The sequence below is a fragment of the Podarcis gaigeae genome (genome assembly GCF_964106915.1).
Source record: "Podarcis gaigeae genome assembly, chromosome: 8".
NCBI classification, from domain to species: domain Eukaryota; kingdom Metazoa; phylum Chordata; class Lepidosauria; order Squamata; family Lacertidae; genus Podarcis; species Podarcis gaigeae.
The window spans coordinates 5,381,101-5,406,181 of NC_139684.1; the positions used below are offsets into that span (position 1 = coordinate 5,381,101).

General features: G+C 46.9%; 1 protein-coding gene and 1 long non-coding RNA gene across 5 annotated transcripts in view; both read right to left on the bottom strand.

Moving 5' to 3' along the window:
- Nucleotides 1-25,081, bottom strand: part of ANTXR1 (ANTXR cell adhesion molecule 1) — a 268,335-nt gene that overhangs the window by 194,222 nt on the left and 49,032 nt on the right. For all 4 annotated transcript variants that reach the window (XR_014567574.1, XR_014567575.1, XR_014567576.1 and 1 more), the window contains exons 10-12: nucleotides 23,041-23,139; nucleotides 13,747-13,816; nucleotides 11,601-11,679 (exon numbers count right to left, since the gene is read on the bottom strand). Coding sequence is in view for 1 of the 4 variants with exons in the window: in XM_083753288.1 (XP_083609414.1) it covers nucleotides 11,601-11,679; nucleotides 13,747-13,816; nucleotides 23,041-23,139 (248 nt within the window). In the remaining 3 variants the exon portion in view is untranslated. The remainder of the gene's footprint in view (nucleotides 1-11,600; nucleotides 11,680-13,746; nucleotides 13,817-23,040; nucleotides 23,140-25,081) is intronic.
- LOC310851268 overlaps nucleotides 1-25,081 on the bottom strand; it is a 204,054-nt gene that overhangs the window by 108,638 nt on the left and 70,335 nt on the right. The gene's annotated exons all lie outside the window — the stretch shown is intronic.

The following is a 25,081-nucleotide window of genomic DNA, read 5'->3' on the forward strand; positions in this document are numbered from 1 at the left end:
TTGATGCTAAAAGCGGGTGAATGGAACTTAAGGTTGGAAAAATGAGAAGCTGAGAGAAACCGATATTGATGGTTCATCCATTCCCAACAAGCTGGGAAAGGTGGCTTTAAACAGATATATTTTGCTCATTGACATCTTGCAACACTCAAACTGTATACTCAAAACACTTTTGTCCTCCTCCTGGGCTTTTATAAAGGCCTTATAATTGTTGGTTTTTTCAACCAAAACCCAGGTAAATCTGTAGAAATTTCAAATCGAGTGTGGCCTATAATATGCCAGAGAAACCAAAAAGGCCAAAGGTTTTGCTTATAGCATTGTTGCCAGCTGGAGAAACAGAGAAAACAACAGTTGGCAGGACACCACTGAACACAAATTAGCTTTCAAAGTTGGAAATCTTATAGGATACACACTGGGGGCATTTTCCAGTTGCTTCCTCAATGTCTGTGAAAACAGTGTGAAGACCAAGAATGGGTGCTATATTAAATTGTTGCTCAAAATAATGCAGTTTGTAGTAACACGTGCAGCATACAGGTGGGCGATAGGGTAAAGTTCTGCCCCATCTGGAATCCAGGGCAGAACATAGATGCCTCCTGTAGATAAGAAAGGGAGGACATCACGAGGGGGACTTTTTACCCCTGAGTGTCCTCCAAATGTTTTTGACTACAACTCTCAGTATCTCCTAGCATGATCATGCTAGCTGGGGTTGATGGGAGTTGTAGTCCAAAACATCTGGAGGGCACCAGTTGGGGAAGTAACTAGCCAAATTCTTTGTCTGGAGATGGAATTTCCAGGTTCCCACTCATCGGCAAAGACAACCCCTTTATTTGATGCTCCCTTTAGTTGAGGGACGCAGGTGGCGCTGTGGGTTAAAGCCTCAGCGCCTAGGACTTGCCGATCGAAAGGTCGGCAGTTCGAATCCCTGCGGCGGGGTGCGCTCCCGCTGTTCGGTCCCAGCGCCTGCCAACCTAGCAGTTCGAAAGCACCTCCGGGTGCAAGTAGATAAATAGGGACCGCTTACCAGCGGGAAGGTAAACGGCATTTCCGTGTGCGGCTCTGGCTCGCCAGAGCAGCGATGTCACGCTGGCCACGTGACCCGGAAGTGTCTCCGGACAGCGCTGGCCCCTGGCCTCTTAAGTGAGATGGGCGCACAACCCCAGAGTCTGTCAAGACTGGCCCGTACGGGCAGGGGTACCTTTACCTTTACCTTTACCTTAGTTGTAGGGGTGGCAATGAGCTGTTGCTGCCTGATTTTAGCACAGCCAAACAATAGATTTCTTCATTGTTTTCTGTTGGCAGGCAAAACCTCAATAAACAGAGGTCTCTTATTTTGAAGCCTTGAGAAGAGCAACTTGGCATAGCTTCCACAGGGCAAATTTTTCTCTGCGGCATGGAAGTTGCTGTCTATCATTCATTTTATCACGTATATGTACAGGGTTTTAAAAATACATATAACTGAAACAATCTGGTCTAATAAAAAGGAAATTAAAACTCCCAGACTCTCTGCTGGTTTTAGACTCCAGCTTGCTTTGATCATCCAATGTTTTCTAGTTTCTGGAACAGCAGCCAAAGCAGACACGAGGGGAATCTCATAAAATAACTGCCATGCTTGAGACAGGGGATATAGCCTGACCTGCTTTTATCTACCTTGTTTGTGCTGCTCTAGAGTAGTAGACTTCATGGAAAACGATAGTGTGGAATGGAAAAATTTAATCAGGGCAGCAAAATTTGGCATGCTGGTGATTTGCAGTAGAAGATGCTGTATTTGCAGTAGAAGATGCAGCTAGACTGGTGACAGGGAGTGGCCGCCGAGACCATATAACACCGGTCTTGAAAGACCTACATTGGCTCCCAGTACGTTTCTGAGCACATTTCAAAGTGCTGGTGTTGACCTTTAAGCCCTAAACGGCCTCGGCCCAGTATACCTGAAGGAGCGTCTCCACCCCCATCATTCTGCCCGGACGCTGAGGTCCAGCGCCAAGGGCCTTCTGGCGGTTCCCTCATTGTGAGAAGCAAAGCTACAGGAAACCAGGCAGAGGGCCTTCTCAGTAGTGGCACCCGCCTTGTGGAACGCCCTTCCAGCAGATGTCAAAGCGATAAACAACTACCTGACATTCAGAAGACATCTGAAGGCAGCCCTGTTCAGGGAAGTTTTTAATGTGTGATATTTTACTGTATTTTTGGTTCCTATGGAAGCTGCCCAGAATGGCTGGGGAGGCCCAGCCAGATGGGTGGGGTATAAATAATAAATTATTATTATTATTATTATTATTATTATTATTATTATTATTATTATTATTATCGGTTCTCAGTTCATCTATGGTCCTGGTTCAAAGATTCCAAGTGCATGGCGGAATGCTTTCATGTATTCAAGAACCATCAACTTCAGCGCACATCGAAAGCGAGAAGGGTTTTGTAGTCTAAACTTCTCCCAGAGAAGCTTAGTATGGCAAAAAATCCTAAGAACTGCCTGGTGGTATCTCCAACTGGACCAGAGTGCTGCACGATCACATCTTACATGCATTTAACTTGCACAGTTTCAACCATAAGCAGCTGAAGGCAAGCTAGTTGGAACTGTCCCGGTTAAATCCAAGCAAGGCAGAACTTCAAAGCTTGTATTATGCAGGCACCCAGTTCACAAGTAGCTTTTAAGCTCTCTGCCTTGCTTGGGAGACAAGACCCCCTCAGGGTGCCGGCTCTGGGAGCGCCTCTCACCCACTAAACCACAGAGGTATACGTGGTTTTAAGTATACACAATTTTGGTGTATACGCAGAATTCTTGGAACCAAACCCCCATGCAATATGTGGCTGTACCCTATGGCAGAAGCAGAGGACAGGAGTGTTACCAGAATCCAGATAGTGCCAAAAATGTATTCCAAGTTCCCAGGACAAGACAGACAGAATGGCTTCAGTGAGAATGAGGAAGGCGCAGCACTGCTAAGCGATTCTGTTTAGGACGTGAAACCTCAAGAAAAACAAATATTTCTCCATCTCTGACTCGTGAGAGCCCAGCTAGCTCTGCTCCCATGGTTCCCGTTGGCATGGTTTAGTGGCAGCAGGTGGCCAAATGGGGCCTTGGCTGAGCCCCAGGATGTTAGGAAAGTCCACGGCACTTAGACCCCGCTTCTGCTGGAGGACTGTGAGTTTTCCTTTAAAGAAAAAGAAGAAGAAAGCAAGCCATTCCAATTCCTGAGAGAAAAGCAGCAAAGCAAAACAAGCTGGCAAAACTTTAAAGCAATTTCTGGCCACTCCTGCCTTTCAAGTGTTCTTAGCCACTGAGCAAAATCATGGCTGGGACTGATGAGTTGGTTGTTTTGCACCCCCGGCAATAGGAATCTTTGGGGTCCTAAAGAGCTGCTGCTTTCTCTGGTCTTCTCTTCCTCATTTTGTAGTCCTTAAAGGTAAAGGTAAAGGTACCCCTGCCCGTACGGGCCAGTCTTGACAGACTCTGGGGTTGTGCGCCCATCTCACTCAAGAGGCCAGGGGCCAGTGCTGTCCGGAGACACTTCCGGGTCACGTGGCCAGTGTGACAAAGCTGCAGCTGGTGAACCAGCACCAGCGCAGCACACGGAAATGCTGTTTACCTTCCCGCTGGTAAGCGGTCCCTATTTATCTACTTGCACCCGGAGGTGCTTTCGAACTGCTTGGTTGGCAGGCGCTGGGACCGAGCAGCGGGAGCGCACCCCGCCACAGGGATTCGAACCGCCGACCTTTCGATCGGCAAGTCCTAGGCGCTGAGTCTTTAACCCACAGCGCCACCTGCGTCCCGGTTGGAACTGTCCAAGTTAATTTCAAGCAAGGCAGAACTTCAAAGCTTAGTTCAAGGCAGAACTTCAAAGCTTTTGTAGTCCTTAGAATCACCTAAATACCTCATTCTAAATACCTCATTCTAAATACCTCATTCCCACCCATCCCCCAATTGTTCCCTGAGGGCTCATCCACACTGTCCCGTTTTATTCCATTTCTCCTTTGATTTCTAGGCAAATTTCTATGTACTGAGTTGAATAGGATCCAAAAGGCAGCAGTCTGATTGGTCCTAGAACAGTGTTTCCCAACCTTGTGCCTCCAGATGTTTTTGGCCTACAACTCCCATCATCCCTGACCACTGGTCTTGCTAGCTAGGGATGATGGGAGTTGTAGGCCAAAAACATCTGGAGGCACAAGGTTGGGAAACACTGTCCTAGAACAATAGGGTCCAGAATGCAGCAGTCTGATTGGTCCACAGGAGCCATCCAATCCAGCTCCAGGTGGAAGTGAATCCGTAACCTGATTGGCCTACAGGAGAATCCCGGAATTAGCCAATCACGTGGGGCCCATTGTGTAAATAATGTATATAAAGCAGACATTCTGAGGGAACTTCCATTCCTCCTCACCACTATGAGCTGAATAAAGAGCATGAAATCCACTCTCAACTCTGAGCATATTTCAGTCTTTTTCTCTCCCCTTCCCCCAACCTTCCCTGGGAAAACTCACTGTTTACTGCTAAATCGGAACAAAAGCCAATCTACATCAGAAAACGTGTTCATCCTCTTGGGTGCAAAGTTCCTAAATCTTCCACAGCCAGTTGGACATTAAGGGCAAGGAAGGAGATGATTAAATATTCAGTTTATATTTAATTTAAATTTGTTGTTTAAACTCTGCTCTCCTTTTGAAAGCCAGCCTCATTCTGCACCTATACCTATAAACAGTCACAAGCAAAGGTTACTCACATTTGCTCGCTGGGCCTGGGACTGCAAGTCTTTTAAGGTTTCAGCAGCACCCAGCTGCCATACCCTGAACCCATTCTTAAATCTTTGGCAGGCTGCAGATTTCTTATGCTAGCATTTTGGAAATCCTTCTCCTATGCCCATCATTTTTTGTCTCCAGGTTGGAAGGAAAGTCAAGTGTATCAGTTCTGTAACTCAATAAATAGAATTCCTCAGCCTATGGCAGAAGGTTTTCCACCTTCTGCCAGCCGCCTTTGGCCACTGAGTCCTTTTGGCGCATGGAATGGAATGGAAAAAGAATGTGGAGCTCTGTGAAGGAGATCCATTTGCCCTGCGTGGGCTCAGTCTGCCCTCCACCTCCCTTCTGGATCACTCAAAGCCAGTGATCTCAGAGCAGGGTTTGGGACTAATCTCAAAACCCACACGGCGAGGAGAAAGGCTAATTATATTGCGCACTAACAAACAGCTAATGGAGGCCAGGCTTATGTGCCACTTGGGCAAGTGGGCTAGGCCCAAGAGCCAAATTTCTGCCACACTTCCAGCCTCCACACCTCTCAGCACCCGCTTTCCACCCCAGCCGAGGGATTTTTGGCTCTTAAAGCACCTTGTGTTGGGGGAGTACCCTGCAGCAGGATCCAGACCCCACGAGCGTGTATTTGAAATGCAATTTGTCTTCAACATGCTCGTGACCTCACCCCAGCCAAATACCTTGCAGGATCCGGCAACAAACCCTGCCTTACTTTATTTCAGCTGAGAATCTGAAAATGGCTGCATTTTTGTTTCAATCAAAAATTTAACCAGGTTTCACGAGCAAACCAAAATTCAGTAAGGGGAAAAAAGGAGTGCTACTTCTAGGATATAAAAAGTTTCCAAAACATTCTAAGCAGTGGAAACACGTACAAGACTCTTGGCTATAAAATAAATCTCAGCCCTGCCCACTTTGATTGAAATACACATTTCATTCATTCTTTTCTTTGTTTTGCCAGACTGGACGTGCCTGTCTTTCATCCAGAGAGGGACACTGTCCACGGGGGAGTGTTTGCGAAGCAACAGGCATCAGGAATTTATGGGCTGCCTGCGCCAACCCTAGCCCCAGATTTGTACTCCAGCAATAAAGTCAAATATTTCCCCGATTCGGGTCACAGGCAGGCCACTTTTTCTAGGCACTTGCTACTAAAACATCCTCTATCTGATGGGGTTGGGGCAGGGGAAACTGAACTCCCTGCAGGGGGCAGCATCAGCTATGGGCAGGTCCGGCCCAAGAGATTTTGGCACCTGAGGCAAACCACAAAATGGAGCCCCTCTCCCTGTCAGGAGAGTGAAGGGGAAAGTGAAGATCTACATCAGGAACAAGCGAGTGGGGATGGGAATCAAAGGCCATCATGGAGGTGGCTGTGAATCACACCAGGCGGGCGCAGAGCCCAGGAGAGCCGAGAGGGCAGCCCCTTGCCATTTCTCCCCTCAGAGTAGAAGGAGACCAGCAGTGCCTCCAGTTCACTGAGAGGCCTCTGTAGAGGTGGCATGGCGGGGGGCACTGCTGAGGAGATGGCAGATCCAGCCTCCAAGGAGCAGTGGCGAGCAGTGAATTGTTTTGTAGGGGAAGAGTTAGGGCCAGAGGTGCCAGCTTGAGAGGGCGATAGTGGGGGCCCGGCATTGCATACAGGAGCATTGCACCTCCCTCCCTAAGCCGGGCAAAAGCTTCCTGGGCTTTGAGAAGGAGGCGCCAGCCTCTAATACTTTAATATTCTAATATACCAGGAACATTTAGGGGACTGGTCTAGTCCCCGTGAGGGACACGGGTGGCACTGTGGGTTAAACCACAGAGCCTAGGACTTGACGATCAGAAGGTCGGCGGTTCGAATCCCCATGACGGGGTGAGCTCCCGTTGCTCGGTCCCTGCTCCTGCCCACCTAGCAGTTCAAAAGCACATCAAAATGCAAGTAGATAAATAGGTACCACTCCGGCGGGAAGGTAAATGGCGTTTCCGTGCGCTGCTCTGGTTTGCCAGAAGCAGCTTAGTCATGCTGGCCACATGATCCCTCAGCTAATAAAGTGAGATGAGCGCCGCAACCCCAGAGTCGGCCACGACTGGACCTAATAGTCAGGGGTCCCTTTACCTTTACTAGTCCCCTTGGTCCGCTGACAGCACGCCATGGCTAAGGAGCTTGCTGCAGCTGTCACCGTCATTGAGGCAGTGGCAGCATCAGCAGGCAATGCAATCCTTGGAGGCTGGATCTGCTGCCCTATGGATTCTGCTGCCTGAGGCACTTGCCCCACCTTCCCTCATGGGTGGGCTGGCCCTGGCCTTGGGTACCTACCAGGGAACAAAGAATAGTCAACCAAGCCTTAGCACACTGGTTTTTACCTGCTGCTTACTCTATACTCTCTCTCCCCCACCCCAGTTGCTGGATGATCATTGTTTAATTGTTTGTTAATTGTGATTCTGGGTTGCACCAATGGAAAGGCAGGGAAAGTGTTTTTGCAACTCAGAAATCAGCAGCCACACTGGGCATGTTGAAAAAGGGTCCAAGTCAACCAAAGACCAAGAAAGACGGGCCCAAAGGAGGGGGAAAGGGGCTCAGTTCAGGCTCCCTTGCCCTGAGAATGATCCTGGCAGCCTAGAGACTGATTGATGAAGCCTCTCCAAACCACTGCACGTCCTGACTCATCACTTGGTAATCACTGCAATAAAATCTGCTGTTCCCTATGAAGGCTGAAAAGGAAGGGAACACAGCTGGAGCGTCACAATACAGGCAGAATATTGTTTAAGGCAAAACCACATAATATCACGGCACCCAAGGAGACTTCTTACATAAGAGCTCTGGTGCATAATTCAAGCCTTCAGAGCTGCTCCTGCTGCTGCAAGGATCTACTGTATATGGCCTTTCTCATGCTGAATTCAGCTCCTAACAGTTCAACAGGAGGGGGGGTGGGGAAACCCTGTAGAAAACAGAAATTACACTAAGCTGCCTGGGGAAAAGAATCCAGGACTTTTTAATGAATATGGCTCAAGAACATAAGAAAAGCTTGCTGGATCAGGCCAATGGCCCATCAAATCAAGCATCCTGTTCTCAATGGCTGACCGCAAGCAGGACCTGAGCACAAGATCCTTCTCCCCTCCTGTAGTTTCCAGCAACTGATATTCAGCCTGCGACTGTGGAGCCAGAACATAACTGTCGTAGCCATTGATTGCTCTCTCCTCCATGAATAATAATAATAATAATAATAATTTATTATTTGTACCCCGCCCATCTGGCTGGGTTTCCCCAGCCACTCTGGGCGGCTTCCAACAGAGATGAAAAATACACTAAAATGTCACATATTAAAAACTTCCCTGAACAGGGCTGCCTTCAGATGTCTTCTGAATGTCAGGTAGTTGTTTATCGCTTTGACATCTGATGGGAGGGCATTCCACAGGGTGGGCGCCACTACCGAGAAGGCCCTCTGCCTGGTTCCCTGTAAGTTGGCCTCTCGCAGTGAGGGAACCGCCAGAAGGCCCTCGGAGCTGGACCTCAGTGTCCGGGCAGAACGATGGGGGAGGAGAAGCTCCTTCAGATATACTGCACCGAGGCCATTTAGGGCTTTAAAGGTCAGCACCAACACTTTGAATTGTGCTCGGAAACATACTGGGAGCCAATGTAGGTCTTTCAAGACCGGTGTTATATGGTCTCGGCGGCCGCTCCCAGTCACCAGTCTAGCTGCCGCATTCTGGATTAGTTGTAGTTTCCGGGTCACCTTCAAAGGTAGCCCCACGTAGAGCGCATTGCAGTAGTCCAAGCTGGAGATAACCAGAGCATGTACCACTCTGGCGAGACAGTCTGCAGGCAGATAGGGTCTCAGCCTACGTACCAGATGGAGCTGGTAAACAGCTGCCCTGGATACAGATTTGCCTAATCCCCTTTTAAAGCCCTCTAGTTCAGTGGCATCACTGCCTGCTGTGGCAGCAAGCTCTGTACAGTAGTTCAACTACGCGCTGCATGAATAAGAACTTTCTTTTATCTGCCCTGAATCATCTAGCATTCAGATTAGGCTCCTGTCTGAAACTCTGAAAAGCAGCTGCTAGACGGAGCAACGGTGTTATTTTGAACCACCCTGAGACCTGCAGGTATAGGGTGGTATATAAATTCAATCAATCAATCAATCAATCAATCAATCACTTTCACTCGTCTCTTTCTTGATCTGTCACTGCTAGTTCAGACCCCATCAGCAAATTACCGTATTTTTTGCTCTATAAGACTCACTTTTTCCCTCCTAAAAAGTAAGGGGGGATGTGTGTGCGTCTTATGGAGCGAATGCAGGCTGCGCAGCTATCCCAGAAGCCAGAACAGCAAGAGGGATCACTGCTTTAGCTGCGCAGCGATCCCTCTTGTTGTTCTGGCTTCTGAGATTCAGAATATTTTTTTTTCTTGTTTTCCTCCTCCAAAAACTAGGTGCGTCTTATGGTCTGGTGCGTCTTATAGAGCGAAAAATACGGTAAGTGGTTAGGACTTTTTGCCCAGTGGCTGACATTGAACTGCACTTGCCCTTTTACTGCCCCTTCACCTGGTTTGGAGAGATCCTTTTGTCATCAACAGAACTGGCCACCTCTCTGCTCTCTCCTTCCATTCACAACCAGAGGCCTCAGAACAGGAGGGCTTCTAGCCCCCAAGTCCTTTAGCCAAAGGGAAACCACTTCACACAAATGTACAACAGCCAGCTCACTCCTTGTTGGGGAGGTGCAAGAGAGCCTGAGTTGCATGCTGCTAGAAGATTTCTCCCAAGGAAAGAATGCGCAGAGGGCCCTTTTGTCATCGAGTTACCAGCAAGGGCTTAAACTGAAATATTAAATACTTCGGGGAAGGGGGAAAACGAGAGGATATCGTACCACCTTCTTTTTGCAAGCACCGCAAAAAGTGACATGCATGGCAGCTTTGGAAACCAACATACATTAATCATGTCAAGGTTCCTGGTGACTCCAGGCTATTTTGCTGGTTGCGTTTCAAAGAGGAGGATGACGACACACCCACCCACCCACACCAATTTTCTTTAATCCCCACACATCAGCGTTTGGGGACTGCAGCTCCCTAGGCTGCCCACAAATGTATTATATAACTTAGCTTCTTGTTTTGAGAATCCACATGACAACATGCACCAGTTTTGTCTGAGAGATTCAGAAAGGGACAAGGAATGAGCTTTGCCTGTACAAAACCCTCCGGGAGCAATCTGGCCGCCCTCACTTGGGCGAAACACCCAATAATTTCAAGGGAAGTTCTGCTTGGTAACTGCTCGACCACATCGGCTTGCAGTTGGCCCGGATCGTGCAGGATACTCAATTTATTGGCCAGCATCTAAGACGGTTTCCAGCCAAAATGCGTAATGTACAGGATGATGATTGTACAGATGGGACCAAAGGAGGATGGGAAGATGGCTGGCCAGTGGGGAGGAAGGGCAGGGAGGGAGACAAGCACAATTCTTTTCTTACCAGCAATGTCTGGTGCCTCTTGGGACTCCAAGGAAGGTCAACAGGAGGTGGAGCCAAAGCCAATGGCAATCAGGGGCAACTAATTCCAGGTTTGTCCCCACCGACCCCTTCTCTGCTGAGAACTATGGGGGCAACTGAGCGTGTCACAGAATCCTGGAATTGAAGAGCTGGAAGGGGCCCCCCAAAGGTCATCTAGGCCAATCCCCCCTGCAGTGCAGGAACCACAGATAAAAATCTCTGACAGGTGGCCATCCAACCTCTGCTTAGAAACTTCCAATGAAGGAGAGTCCACCACCTTCTGAGGGAGTCCGTTCCACTACTGAACAGCTCTTATCCTCAAAAAGTTATTCCTAATGTTTAGTTGGAATCTCATTTCTTGTAATTTAATTCCAAAAGATAGAAGCTAACAAGCAGGGCTGCCCCCTGGGCGGGCTCTAAGAAGGCAGGCAGATGGGGGCTGGCTGAGAGCAGGCAGAACTTGGTGAAGTAGTGTCCAATTATCATCAACAGCATCTTTTTCTTGTTGTTGCTGCTGTTGTTGTTCTTACGTTCTTCCTAGGAGCTCAAGGTGGCATACATGGCTCTCCCTCCTCCCATTTTACCCCCACAACACCCCTGTGAGGTAGGCTCTGCTGAGAAATGGCGACTGTCACCCAGGCAGATTCATGGCTTAGTCTGGTCTCCAAGGCAATAGCCCAGTACTCTAACCACTACACCACGCTGGCTCTCGGACCAGTCTTGATTTTCGTCAAAACACTCCTCACTTCCCCAGATAAGCCTTGCTGCAGAGACCCCCTAGCACATCTAGTCCAGTGACCAAGAGCTCACTGAAGCAGCGGCTCGCAGAATCATAATAATAATAATAAATTTTATTTATATCCCGCCCTCCCCAGCCGAAGCTGGTCTCAGGGCGGCTAACAACAATAAAAATAATCCAACATTCTAAAAACATTCATTATAAAATTAATTAAGGATGGTAGAGTTGGAAGGGACCCCAAGGGTCATCTAGTCCAACCCCCTGCAGTGCAAGAATGAGAGCTAAAGTGGCTGTTTCGAGGGAGGGGGTTCCCAAAAGGACCCAGCTGAAGCTGCCCGACCAACCCTTCCCGAAACTGCTCTGCAAGTTAAGCAGCATATTCCTATGAACAGAAGACCCATCAAATTCAACTGGTCTTACTCCCAGGAGAGTGCGTCTAGGACTTCAGCCTAGAAGAATTATATAACACAAGCAGGAGCAAATGTCACTGAACAATGAAAGCATCAAAAGGCAAACTTGCCAGATTTCAGCCATTATCATCTCTCCCCTTGCATTTCATACCTGTGCCTAAGACACGCAGTCCAGGCGGCCCACATTCCCAACCCAAGTCAACAGTAGCCATTGCTCTCGATGTTCCTTTAGCGATACCCAAGGATGGGTTTCTAAGCTGGTCACTTACACAGTGTGTGCTGGATATGATGACGGAACTCGAGATGAAGCTGAGCCCATCGTTCATGCTGACCTGGAGAGCAGCTTCCCTAGAAAAAGGGAGGGAGGAAAACCAGAGGCCTTCCTATTAGGAATGGTAGGAAACGGAATTAATAAGAGAGACTGTAAACGGTTTCAATACGCAGTGACTGCTGCAAGGATACTTCTGGCCCAAGGATGGAAGCAGGAAGAAATTCCAAAAGTGGAAGAATGGAGAAGGAAATTGACTGAATACGCAGAATTGGACAAACTGACTGGGAAGATTCGATATCAGAAAGACCAAAAGTTTACCGAGGACTGGGGGAAATTTACAGAATATCTGAAAAACATATGTGATGTACAGACAACGCTTGTTGGTTTTGAAGAGACTCTGTGAGATAGTAAGAAATACTGCAAAAAAGAGACCAACTAAGTTAGTTCTTGGTATGAGCTTTCGTGTGCATGCACACTTCTTCAGATACCAAGGTATCTGAAGAAGTGTGCATGCACACGAAAGCTCATACCAAGAACTAACTTAGTTGGTCTTTAAGGTGCTACTGGAAGAAAGAAATTTTTGTTTTGACTATGGCAGACCAACACGGCTACCTATCTGTAACTGCAAAAAAGAGAGTAAGAGGAAAAGGAGTTCTAAAAGGCAATATTATGTTTAGAAATGCGTTAACAAATAGAAATTTTACAAAAGATTGACAGAGAAACTGAGGGAAGTCAAAAATCAAAGAATGAGTGTTAAATTATTTGTTGACTGTATAAAATTGTTTGGAAAATGAATAAAAATTATTTTTTAAAAAATAGAAAAAGGGAGGGAGGGCGAGAGTCATTACCCAAACCGGGCACGGACTTACAATCCCCCTAGCTCATGAAAATGTGATGATGCGGGTTTGGAGGGCGGGGTCAGTCTGGATGATGCCCTGAGTCCCTTCCAACTCTTGCAATCCTGTCTCTGTGGGAGCAGGCAGCGTGAGGGCAACTTTTGGCTGTCTGGTTAAGCACCATGATTTAAAGAAGTGGCTCTGTGCCCTAGGGCGCATGGGTGGGTCTTGCCCCTGCCCCCCAGCTGGGCAGACTCAGGCACCATCTCCAAGAACGTGCCATTGGATGCAATGTCGTAAGCGGCCCCAGCCTACCCTCTCGCTTGCCCATCACTTGGGAACTGAGGAAAGACTCGCCCCATCTGTCTGGATTCTTCCCAAGAATGAACACATTTATTTGCAGATAGACATTACAAAAAAAACAACATCACTGAGAGTTTCCAGTTCAGTTTCATCACAAGGAAGCAGATCCAATTCACCGTATTTTTCGCTCCATAAGATGCACCTGACCATAAGACACACCTAGTTTTTAGAGGGGAAAAAATTCTTTAAAGGGAGCGCTGAGCAGAACCTGTATGCATCCCAGGCTCTGCTCAGCGCTCCCTTTCATGAGCCGCGAGGGGCGTGTGTGTGGCGCTTGCAGGCTTTTCCCCAAGGAGGGAGAAGGGCAGCCCTCTGTCCCTTCCCCCACCTCCCACAAAAGCCAGGGATAGCCGTGCAAAGCCTTCTCAGGGCAGCAGGATGAAGCCCTGAAGAGGCTTCGTGCGGCTAAGCCAGCAGCTAGAACAGCAAGAGGGAGCACTGCGCAGTGATCCCTTTCGCTGTTCTGGCTTCTGGGATAGCCGCACAGCCTGCATTCACTCCGTAAGATGCACACACACTTCCCCTTACTTTTTAGGAGGGAAAAAGTGCGCCTTATAGAGCGAAAAATACGGTAAGTTTTTGACCCAGAAACTTCCTATCACTTGAGGAGTACAAAGCTCTACTCTTGAAAAAGACAACGGCAAAGAAGCAAAGGGGATGGAGGCAGCTGCGTTGAGAAAGAGGTTGTTATGCCTCTGCAGATGTGGAGCTGCAGGTCTGCTTTGGGTTAGCCTAATTTCAGCATCAATGGCACCAACTCCAGCCGAAGGTGCAGAAGGAATCCTGACAAGCCCACGAGATAAAAGGTTTTTATTAAAAAGGGAATAAGGCAGTCATAGAAGAAAGAAAATCTTACCGCTAAATCTCGAGGTTTCTAATGAAAACATGCATAACAGAAGAAAGACAGAAAGAGGTAAGAGCCATCCCACATTCTAACAAACCTACATGCCAACTTCTCGCAGCACAGGTGCAGGGCAGAGCAGGTAGGTGTCCTCCACCTTGAATGGTTTCTCATCTGAAAAGAGAAGCAGAGAAGGCAGTCTGAGCGCATGTGAGTTGGGCAGAATAATGTTTGCAGATGGCAATTAAAGTGGGGGGTGACAGTATTTGTTTTACCAAAGAACATGCTTACAGTGCTCTGCAACAGTGCTTTTTTTGTAGTTTACAGCAAACTGAAATAGACATAATCTCTCCCCCCACCAGCTATGATATACCCATTTCCACCCAAACCTGCATCCTCCTGTGCTATACAGCACAGCAAGCAAAATCCTCAATAAGATATAGAAAACAGGGGTAGACATCGCTGCTTAGGCTCACATACAAGACAAATATATACATAATAAAACTACAGCTGATGTTTCCATATAAATTCGATTTTCAAAAATCCTATACAGTGGACGCTCGGGTTGCGAATATGATCCGTGTGGGATGCACGCTCGCAACCTGCATCTGTGCACGCGCGAGTTGCGATTCTGCGCATGCGCAAAGCGCGATTTAGAGCTTCTGTGCATGCGCGACCGCCAAAACCTAGAAGTAACCCGTTCTGGTACTTCCGGGTTTTGGCGGTCCGTAACCCGAATAAACACAACCTGAAGTAGCTGTAACCTGAGGTATGACTGTACAATTAAGAACAGCAGCACTGGGGAGATACCGAGGGACCTATCAGGAGTGAACATGGACCACTGCACGGGGACAAACAAAAGAGGATGCCTTCACCCCGGTATGGTTCCCTTTCATTACATACACAGCCCAACAAGACAACAACCTAACCCTTCCACACTGACAGCATACAAATTGATATGGCTGATTTGACTCAACATCCCCCTTCCCCTCCACCCACAAACAAAACTCACTGCAACCAACTGAATGCAAGCAGCCATGCTCTGGGCTTTCCAACCTCTCCCCCCATTGCCTATGGCAGAAGAATCTCACACTGAATGTATCTGACCTGGAGATAGGACTCTATAAACTGAAAACAGGGACGGTATAGGTACCTTTGTTATCCATGAAAATCTTTCAATAAAAAACTTTTTTTTAAAAAAAGTCCTATTTCTATGGAAGGTTAATCTCACCATGGATAGCAACGGTACTGAAATAAGTCTGTTTCCCAATGATTTCAATTCACAGAGAAATGGGCAATAAATCAAGTCTCGAAAGATAAATAAGACCAAAAAAGGAAATGAATTACTACGAGACATTGTAATTTAGAGGAAATACCGCTTAACAGAAAGCGGAGCAGATAGTTGTTCACATTGACCGATGGTTTTAAATCATCATATAAATAATAAATTATATTTTTATATAATTTATAAATAAGTAATTCCACCAGCAGATGGAAATTCGGAAGTCCCTCTTTTGTAATTTTTGCTAATGTTTCTCTGTTTCTGCTTTCTTTGTCCCCCCCCCCTTTCTCTTTTTCTCGATTTCCCCTTTCTCTTCCTTTGTATCTTACGTAGCTGTAATCTTATTGTATGATAGGAAAACCTCCATAAAAATCATATGGGGGGGGGGGAGAAAGATCAGAAATGCACATTGAGTTTGGCTCAGAAATAAACTGCCAAGCCCTTAAGTTTGCATGACATGTGTCCTGTCCTCCACTCCAGGTGAGGGTTGGGCTGCCTCATCCTGAAGAACTGAAACGTTAGAACATAAGCAAAACCTTTTGGATCAGGCCAATGCCCCATCTAGTCCAGCATCCTGTTCTCACAGCAGCTAACCACAGACCTTCCATGTGTCCCTCTTTCCCAGGGACAGTCCCGGATTTACAGAAGCAGTCCAAGTTTCTGATTTGATCCTGGAATGTCTTGTTTTTCCTTAGGATGTCCCTATTTTCATTGGAGAAATGTGGGAGGGTATGGAGTTATCTGCTCCAACCCCCCGGTGCCAACTGAAGGCATCCCTGTATAGTGATATTTAAAAAAAAGTTTATGTTTTATTCAATCAATCAATCAATCAATCAATCAATCAATCAATCAATCAATCTTTATTACGGTCCAGAGACCCAACAAATCGTTACAAAGCAATGCACAATTCAGACTAGTGTACCTCCAGGTTAAACGAGCATTTTGATCAGACTTAAAGATAGGGATCACTAGTTCTTGCAACCACCGATAAAAACTTCACTAATGTTCTAGCGTTTGTCCAGTCTTCCAATAGGAACCTGACATAGTGAGCCTCTGATTTTCCCAGGAAAAGTACCAGCAAGGGTAATATCAGTTCAGCCCCGTCTTGCTCGTATTTCACACAGTGCAGCAAAATATGTTTTTATAGAATCGATGTCTTGAGCACACGAGCAAAGTCTGTCCTGGTAGGGAATTAATGTTTTATTATCTTTTTATATATGTTGGAAGCTGCCCAGAGTGGCTGGGGCAACCCAGTCAGATGTGCAGGGTATAAAGAGCAAAATTATTATTATGGTCTAGGATGTCCCTATTTTCATTGGAAAATGTTGGAGGGTATGTAACCAGATGTCCATAGGAAGCCTGAAGGCAGAACCTGCGGGTTCCAGCAACTAGTAGCCATCAATTGCCCTCTCCTCCATTAATTGGTTTGATCTTCTTTTTAAGCTATCCGTGTTAGTGGCCATCACGGTCTCCTGAAGGGAGTTCCTATGCCCTGCATGAAGGAGCACTTCATTTTATCTGCCAGGAATCTTCCAAAATTCAGCTTTATTGGATGTTCATGAATTCCAGTGTTATGAGGAATTCACTTTCTTCATGCTATGCATAATTTTAGAAACATCTATCATTTCACCTCTTACTCGCCTCTTCTCTAAACACGGCTTCCATTTTTGAAAGGGTCCCTCAGAGAGAGCCGGCGTTGCACAGTGGTTAGAGTGTCGGACTAAGACCTGGGAGACAAGGGTTCAAACCCGACCCGGCCAGTTTGGTTGAGTCTGCATTGGTCAGTTTTGACCATTTTAAAGCAAAATCCAGCTGTTGCAGAAAAACATCAGCTAGGTTGTAGAACCATCTTCAGCTGAGCTGAAAGGATCATAGCATCTTTTTAACCTTTTGGCCTTGACAATCTTATTTGATTATTTTAGACAATTCCAATGAACAGCCTTAATCCCACTTTAGCCCCAAAGCCTGCTTTTCATTTCCTCTTGAGTAAGGCCAACAAGGTCTTTTCTTTGAGTTACTCAACATGCTTATGCAGGAACCCAAAGCATCTTGCAGTAAACAATGCTGGCGACTGACTGCAAGGAGACCAGCTGGGCTGGAGTCTGGATGAGCTTGGCATTTCTGCTCCCAGGCATAACAAGGTTGGCTCAGCACTCCCAGTTTGTTCCCAGTCACCTCAGGAAAAGCCCTCAGAGACTCATAACGTCTCACAACATTCATTTTGGTTTTCTTTGCTCAGAATATTTCCCCATTACTTTTCTCAGTGTCAACAATACTTAACACAACCTTGCAAGTTACTAGTCCACAATATTGGGGGTTTGTTTTGTTTTTTATAACTAGTCCACCAGCCCAGCCCAGTTATGTTAGAAACTTCTGGCATAAAAGGGACTACTGTAAGACATCTCTTCCTGTTCACCTGGAGAAACTTTTCACTCATTTTATTTTTAAGAGTCACTCAGCCACAGTGGTGTTGTGACTGCAGGGTCAGACTAGAACCTGGGAGATGAGGATTCAAATCCTCACTCAGCCATGAAGCTCATGAGGTGACTCTGGGGCCCAGTCAGTACCTTTCAGCCTAGAATACCTCACAGGACTGTTGCGGGGATTAAATGCACAACCATTACCTCCTTCTCATTCAGTCCCCAAAACCACCCTTTGAAGTAGTTTAGGCTGAGAGAAGCAATGACTTGCCCAAGCGAGCTCCATGTCCGAGTGGGGATTCGAACTCTGGTCTTGCAGGGCCTTGCTGACACTCTAACCACTACCAGACCCTCTAAGTGTCCCTATTTTCAAGGGACATCCCTGATTTAGAGAAACCATCCCGGTTTCTGATTTGATCCTGGAATGTCCCATTTTCCCTTAGGATGTCCCTTATTTTCATTGGAGAATTTTTTTTAATTCTTTAATGTTTTGTTCTGTTTTTATATATGTTGGAAGCTGCCCAGAGTGGCTGGGGCAAGCCAGTAAGATGGGTGGGGTACAAATAGTAAAATTATCATTATGGAATGGGACATCCCTATTTTCATCGGGGAAATGTCAGAGGGTATGCACTACACCACAGGGACGCAGGTGGCGCTGTGGGTTAAAGCCTCAGCGCCTAGGACTTGCCGATCGAAAGGTCGGCGGTTCGAATCCCTGCGGCGGGGTGCGCTCCTGCTGCTCGGTCCCAGCGCCTGCCAACCTAGCAGTTCGAAAGCACCTCCAGGTGCAAGTAGATAAATAGGGACCGCTTACCAGCGGGAAGGTAAACGGCGTTTCCGTGTGCAGCTCTGGCTCGCCAGATGCAGCTTTGTCACGCTGGCCACGTGACCCGGAAGTGTCTCCGGACAGCGCTGGCCCCTGGCCTCTTGAGTGAGATGGGCGCACAACCCCAGAGTCTGTCAAGACTGGCCCGTACGGGCAGGGGTACCTTTACCTTTACCTTTACCTTTACCTATGCACTACACCACGCTGTCTCTGTAAGATGTAGCTGAACATCACCCCAAGGTCTCTAGTTTATCCTTCTCGTAGCATAGTTCAGCCTTCCCCAGCCTAAAAGTCCAGTTGTTTTGGACCACTGCATCCCATCAGCCCCAGTATCCTACGGCCACACAGCCTGGAGCTGGTGGAAGTTGTAGTCCAAAACATCTGGACTTTTAGCCTGGGGAAGGCTGAACTATGCTACGAGAAGGATAAACTAGGTTGGGGTCCCTTAGCCAGCCTCTTTTATCCACGCCATGATTCAAGGTCTTGTGCTTCCACTTCCTGAGAAGGTTTCGTAAGGTTCTCTTTGCCTTCCCCACAATAAATCTGCTCACCCTTTGTAGTCTGACATTCCCAAGGGAATGCAAGTTTAGCTGGCAAGTGGGGAGGGCTTGCTTTTTGCTTGATCATCAGTTGCTGCTTCATCACAAATACAGACAGCTTTCTCCTTCGGCTGTTCCCCTCCTCCCCTCTGCAGCACAAACAAAAACTAGTGTCCACCATTCCATCTGACTGCTCCCTGGAAAGACTTCTGGTAAAACAAAATCATGATGCATTTGAAACTGGGATACCAAATTTGAAAAAGTAATTAGACAGCGATGAGCCTCACCGAAGAGTAATTGCCCCAAATCTGGATCTTGACATTGAAGGAATTCTCATTTTCTACCTATATTTTGTCCTTGCCACTAACACCAAACAGATGCCTGTGGGAAACTTGCAAGGAGGATTTGAGAACAAAAGCACTCAACAACCAGTATCTGGGACCATTACTGCTTCCTGCGATGGAGGCAGATCATGCCTAGTAGCCACGGACAGACTCCATGAATGCTCATAGGAAGCCTGCAAGCTGGACTTGAGTTCAACACCACTATGCCCACCTGCAGTTCCAAACAACTGCACTCCACTTTCTACACAGGAACCATCCCTTAACTTCCACTCTCTGCTTCCTGCTTCTGAACCAGTTACTGATCCATAAAAGAACCTCTCTATTCCATGACTACTAATTTCACTCAAGAGTCCTTGGTTAGGGAACTGACCTAACGGTTTTGTCATTGTGTGTTTTAAATTTATGTCGTTTTTATAGTTAAAACAAACTTAAAAGCCAATTAGGCACATAAGTGGCATATAAATCAATAATAAATAACAATTGTCCACGTGAACCACTTGAAAACAAGTCAAATTACTTGCACCCTTGGGTTATTTTTATTTATTATTGGAGAGAACCCTAAGTGTGGCTGATTTTATGTGTCACACTGTAGTCAATTTAGGGATTGTGAACTTTGAATCTTTACATATCACCTGCTTCCTTGCCAGTGGATCTTCAGTCATGCAACCCTCGGAAATATTCACACTATCCAGAAATGTTTGCTTATTCTGGCGCAGACGTTTTTCCAACTCTCACTATGGTGGCAGCATGGAATATTTCCTCCAACAAAAGAGCCCCTTTTAAAAAAAAACACCCTGAAGTTTATTTTGTGGGGAAGTCAGAATGCAGTCGGAGAGACAGTGCTGGATTCTCCAAGCCAGAAAAATCGCCTGCTCAGGAGCCCAGCGAATGGGGAAGAAGTGTTTTGCTCATGCTGTAATGAAAACCAGGCCGGAATCGTGCTATTATTTCCCTGCTCTGCATCGAAGCATTTGGAGAGCCAAAGCAACTTACGACAGCCTTGGGTTGTGAGTGGGTGGAGGGACAAGGAGCTGGAGACGAATGAATAATATAGCTAGTTATGTCACAGGGTCAGCTGTTTGTGTAGACAGTGAAAAAGGCTGGGGCAAAATATATATATATATCATTCTCTCTAATGGACCGTTCTGTCGTGCTTAAGCTTTTTAAATTGACAGCAGATGCTTCATCTTCAACTTGGGATAAAATTCCACGTGGAAGAAAGAAGGTCGATCTACGTTTTTCCAGCCACCCCCCATCCCTTTCTCTCTCTTTCTCTCTCTTTCTCACACACGCACCTGGAATTGTAAATGTTACAAAGCGGGCTCTCTCCCTTACCAAGAGCTTCACAGAATCACATAGTTGGGAGTCAGAAGGGACACCAAGCGTCATCTAGTCCAACGCCTGCAGTGAAGGAATCACAGCTCAAGAATCCCTGACAGGTGGCCACTCAATTCCGTGAAAGGGAGTCCACCACCTTCCAACATAGTCTGCTGCTGAACAGATCATAGCACCAGAAGGTTCTTCCTCATGTTGAGTCGGAATCTGCTTTCTTGTCTTTTGACTCCACTGGTTGGGGTCGTCCCTTCTGGAGCGGCAGAAAACAAGCTTGCTCCATCTTCCATGGGACAGCCCTTCAGGTGTCTGAAGAACGCTATCATGTGACCTCCAATCTTCTCTTCTGCACCCAACTCCCTCAACCTTTCCTCAGAAAGACCCTGTTTCATCTTGGTCATCCCTCCTCTGAGCATCTTCCAGATGGTCAATTTCCTTCTTGAACTGGGCAGAGGACTCTAGGCGGGGTCTGACCAAGGCAGAATTGAGTGGTACAATGACTTCCTTTGCTCTGGATTCATGGATGAACGCTGTGGCTTTTAGAAAACCTCCCCATTGCTCTCCCACTGGTCTAACTGAAGCAGGAATGGCTCGCTGGCTTTGCCTTATCGGCCTCTGGCACCACGAAAAGCTTCACCAAAAGAAGCACCAAGAGCAGCATGATGTGACCTACATACGGCTCCCATCAGGTCCTAATTGATTCAGCTCAGCTTTTAAAACCGGCAGCAGCCAAGAGTCACATCACCACCTCAAGAATGCAGGAATGGAGAGGGAGTTCCAAGTTTAAGACTTGAAGGCAGCTCTGTGTCAAACTGTACTAATTTACACTAGGGAAAGGACTCCGTCCAACATCTTCACAAAGGAGACGCAGACATTTTTCTGGAAAAAATCTAAGAAGGTTACGCTGCCTTTCCCTACTGTAAAAATATGTGGCTCTAGATTTAGCTCAATGGTTCCCAAACTTTTTTTTGCCCTACCCCCGGTTCCATAAATTCATCCCCACTGCCCCCTACCCTATAAAAAGCATTATTCAGAATAGCAGTCTGCATGACCCACTAAAGAAGATAATAACCTCCCAAAATTCAAAACACTAACAATTATAGAATCATAGAATCATAGAGTTGGAAGAGACCACAAGGGCCATCGAGTCCAACCCCCTGCCAAGCAGGAAACACCATCAGAGCACTCCTGACATATGGTTGTCAAGCCTCTGCTTAAAGACCTCCAAAGAAGGAGACTCCACCACACTCCTTGGCAGCAAATTCCACTCACTTGGCAGCAAATTAATTGCATATCTATTCAAAATGCACTGAATACTATTAAGTTTAATTAATTCAACAGAACTGGTGAACTTGACCCAGTGGTACCAGCTTTTCAAAGTCTCTAATAGTCATTTACACCTCCAGTTTCCCTCCTGCCCCCACTTGCTTCTTAGAGCCCCCCCCCCAGGAAATCCTACCGCCTCCCATGGGACAATACTGCGCAATTCAGGAACCACTGATTTAGACCTAGATTCCTTTTGTTGTATCTTCATAATATTATATTTTATATTCAAGGCACATGATCTTCTGACCTGGCTGTTCTGAGTCTGACCCCAAAACCAGAAGTTTCTCGTTTGCTTGTCAGAAAAAGCTTCTACATAATATGGTGAATCTGAAGTTCCTTCAAAATGCATAAGATCAGTTGCTGGTTACCATGAGAGCTTACTTTAACACAAAATGCAGCTAATTATTGTCTGTTTCAGTAACTTATGTCCTCCTTGCCTTCCCACTCAAGCAAACTCAAAGCAACTCACATGATAAAACATGACATGAATGAATCCAGCATAAAACCCCAGCATAATGACAGCTCAGAGCCTTTTCCCTAGAAGGCAGTAAGTGAGGCAGGCCAACTCAGGAGGCCGATTTTGAGTGCTGTGGAGGGGCTTCTGACTGTTAGCTATTTAATTTATTGTTGCCATGGAAAAGGAGAGGTGCTTGTGGGGTTTCCTGCCTCGGATGCCAAAATAACTTCATGAGCCTTGGATCTTTATTGCACCTTGTCATGCGAGGAGATGGAAAGAGAGGTAGCATCTACCTCTCTGCCTCAGGGGGGCAGATACCTGAGACTCATTTACACCTCAAACACAGCTGCTGCCCCCTTGCCTCCTAGGGAATCCCACAGCACTCCAGGGGTGTCACCGCTCACTTTGGGAGATACTGCTGCAACCTAACACCATCCCTGCCTCTCCTGGAGACGGACAACATCTGCTGTGCTCCTTGACCAGGAGAAGAAGAAGAGGAGTTTGGATTTGATATCCCGCTTTATCACTACCCGAAGGAGTCTCAAAGCGGCTAACATTCTCCTTTCCCTTCCTCCCCCACAACAAACACTCTGTGAGGTGAGTGGGGCTGAGAGACTTCAGAGAAGTGTGACTGGCCCAAGGTCACCCAGCAGCTGCAGGTGGAGGAGCAGAGAAGCGAACCTGGTTCACCAGATTACGAGTCCACCACTCTTAACGACTACACCACACTGGCTCTCAACACAGGAGCTCTCCTGCTTTCTGCAAGGGTTTCCCAAAGCAAAGGGGCAAACATCACGGAAGTGGACAGCAAGCCAAGCCTAGCACCATTAGCCAACTGAGCATGCAGACAGAGAGGAGAGTGAACTACTCACTGAGAGTGACTGTCTCGTTGATCCTGAAGCTGCAGAGGACGCGGTCGACATTGCGAGCGTGGCGAAAGCCATTCCCCGTCACGACCACTTGGAATGACTCTGGAAAGAGAGGGAATTATTGGTTCTTCTCCCCACATCGAATAAAGGCACCACATTTTTTCTCTTTTTGGAAACACCTTTTCCCCCCTTTTAATATAAAATGCAGCAATACAAAATATACTTTCCATCACAACTCAAGTCAAAGAAGATTCAAATCAACCTTATACAGTGGTACCTCTGGTTGCAAACGGGATCCATTCCGGAGCCCCGTTCTCAACATGAGCAGAACGCAACCCGCGTCGGCGCATGCGCGGGTTGCGATTCGCCGCTTCTGCGCATGGGTGTGATGTCATTCTGAGTGTCTGCGCATGCGCAAGCCGCGAAACCCAGAAGTAACCTGTTCCATTACTTCCGGGTCACCGCGGGATGCAACCTGAAAAGACATAACCTGAACCAAATGTAACAAGAGGTATGACTGTAAAACTAAAAAATACTTAGAATCCCCCCCCACCCAAAAAAAATAAACAGGAGTTACATCTTGATCATTTCCCTCATGTTTTGCCTCACATAAGAGGATCCTGCGGGATCAGGCCAACGGCCCATCTAGTCCAACATCCTATTCCCACAGTGGCCGACCAGATGCTGAGGGGCTTGCCAATATCATTCTGAAACCCTTCTAGCTCTCTGGGTGCCTCCATGCTCCCCCAGGCTGAACATCTAATATATTACTAAGGAGAGAAAGAAAAAGCAACCACCGTACATCTCCAGGCCTCCTCCTTCCAAAAGAAACTGACCCTGTAAAAGGATTCTTGGGGAGAGTCTGCAAAGGACAGACTGTTGGGCAAATCCCACACAGGACAGGACCAGAAGCAACTACAACACGAACACTATACAGCCTTCTAGGACCAGGTGCCAAACTGTCAAAGAGTTGGAAGGGACCCCAAGGGCCATCTAGTCCAGGCCCCTGCAATGCAGGAATCCTGCCCACAGCTGTCCCTGGGTGGGCTCAAGCCACCAACCTTCTGGTTAACAGCCAGACGCAATGACCCACTGTGCCACTGGTATCAGGTGTTGCTAAGCTATAATTGCCTTCGCCCCATACGACTGCCCAGGCCAGTGGATGGGAGCTGGGGTCCAACCACACCTGTAAGGCGCTGGGTTCCCCTTCCCTGTCTTTTATTATTATTATTATTATTATTATTATTATTATTATTATTATTAAATAATCTTTATTGGTTTAAAATACAGGCATAAACATAAAAGATGGTTTACAGCAGAAACAAAGAAGAAAAAAGTCAAGATGAAAAGAAAAAAAGAAACTGCATCTTCTCAAATAACAATTAAATAAAAATTATGGATATAAAACTTCCAATCGTTCTCATTATACTATTTATGCTGTCATTGTTTTCTCGCACAGCTTTATGTTATATCATATTATTTTCATATAATCCAAAAAAAAAATTATTACAGTTTTTTACTTACAGGTATCATTCAAGTTCTGCTAGTATAGTACTATTTGTACAGTATATTCTTAAATATTCCTTAAATATTCTCCATTCTCCTTTCTGATTTAAAGCTCCTCTAACTCTTCCTGTCAGTTCTGCTAGTTGCAAGTAAAGGTAAAAGGTAAAGGTACCCCTGCCCGTACGGGCCAGTCTTGACAGACTCTGGGGATGTGTGCCCATCTCACTCAAGAGGCCAGGGGCCAGCGCTGTCCGGAGACACTTCCGGGTCACGTGGCCAGCGTGACATTGCTGCTCTGGCAAGCCAGAGCCGCACACGGAAACACCGTTTACCTTCCCGCTGGTAAGCGGTCCCTATTTATCTACTTGCACCCGGAGGTGCTTTCGAACTGCTAGGTTGGCAGGCGCTGGGACCGAACGACGGGAGCGCACCCCGCCGCAGGGATTCGAACCGCCGACCTTTCGATCGGCAAGCCCTAGGCGCTGAGGCTTTTACCCACAGCGCCACCTGCGTCCCGCTAGTTGCAAGTACTCTATCA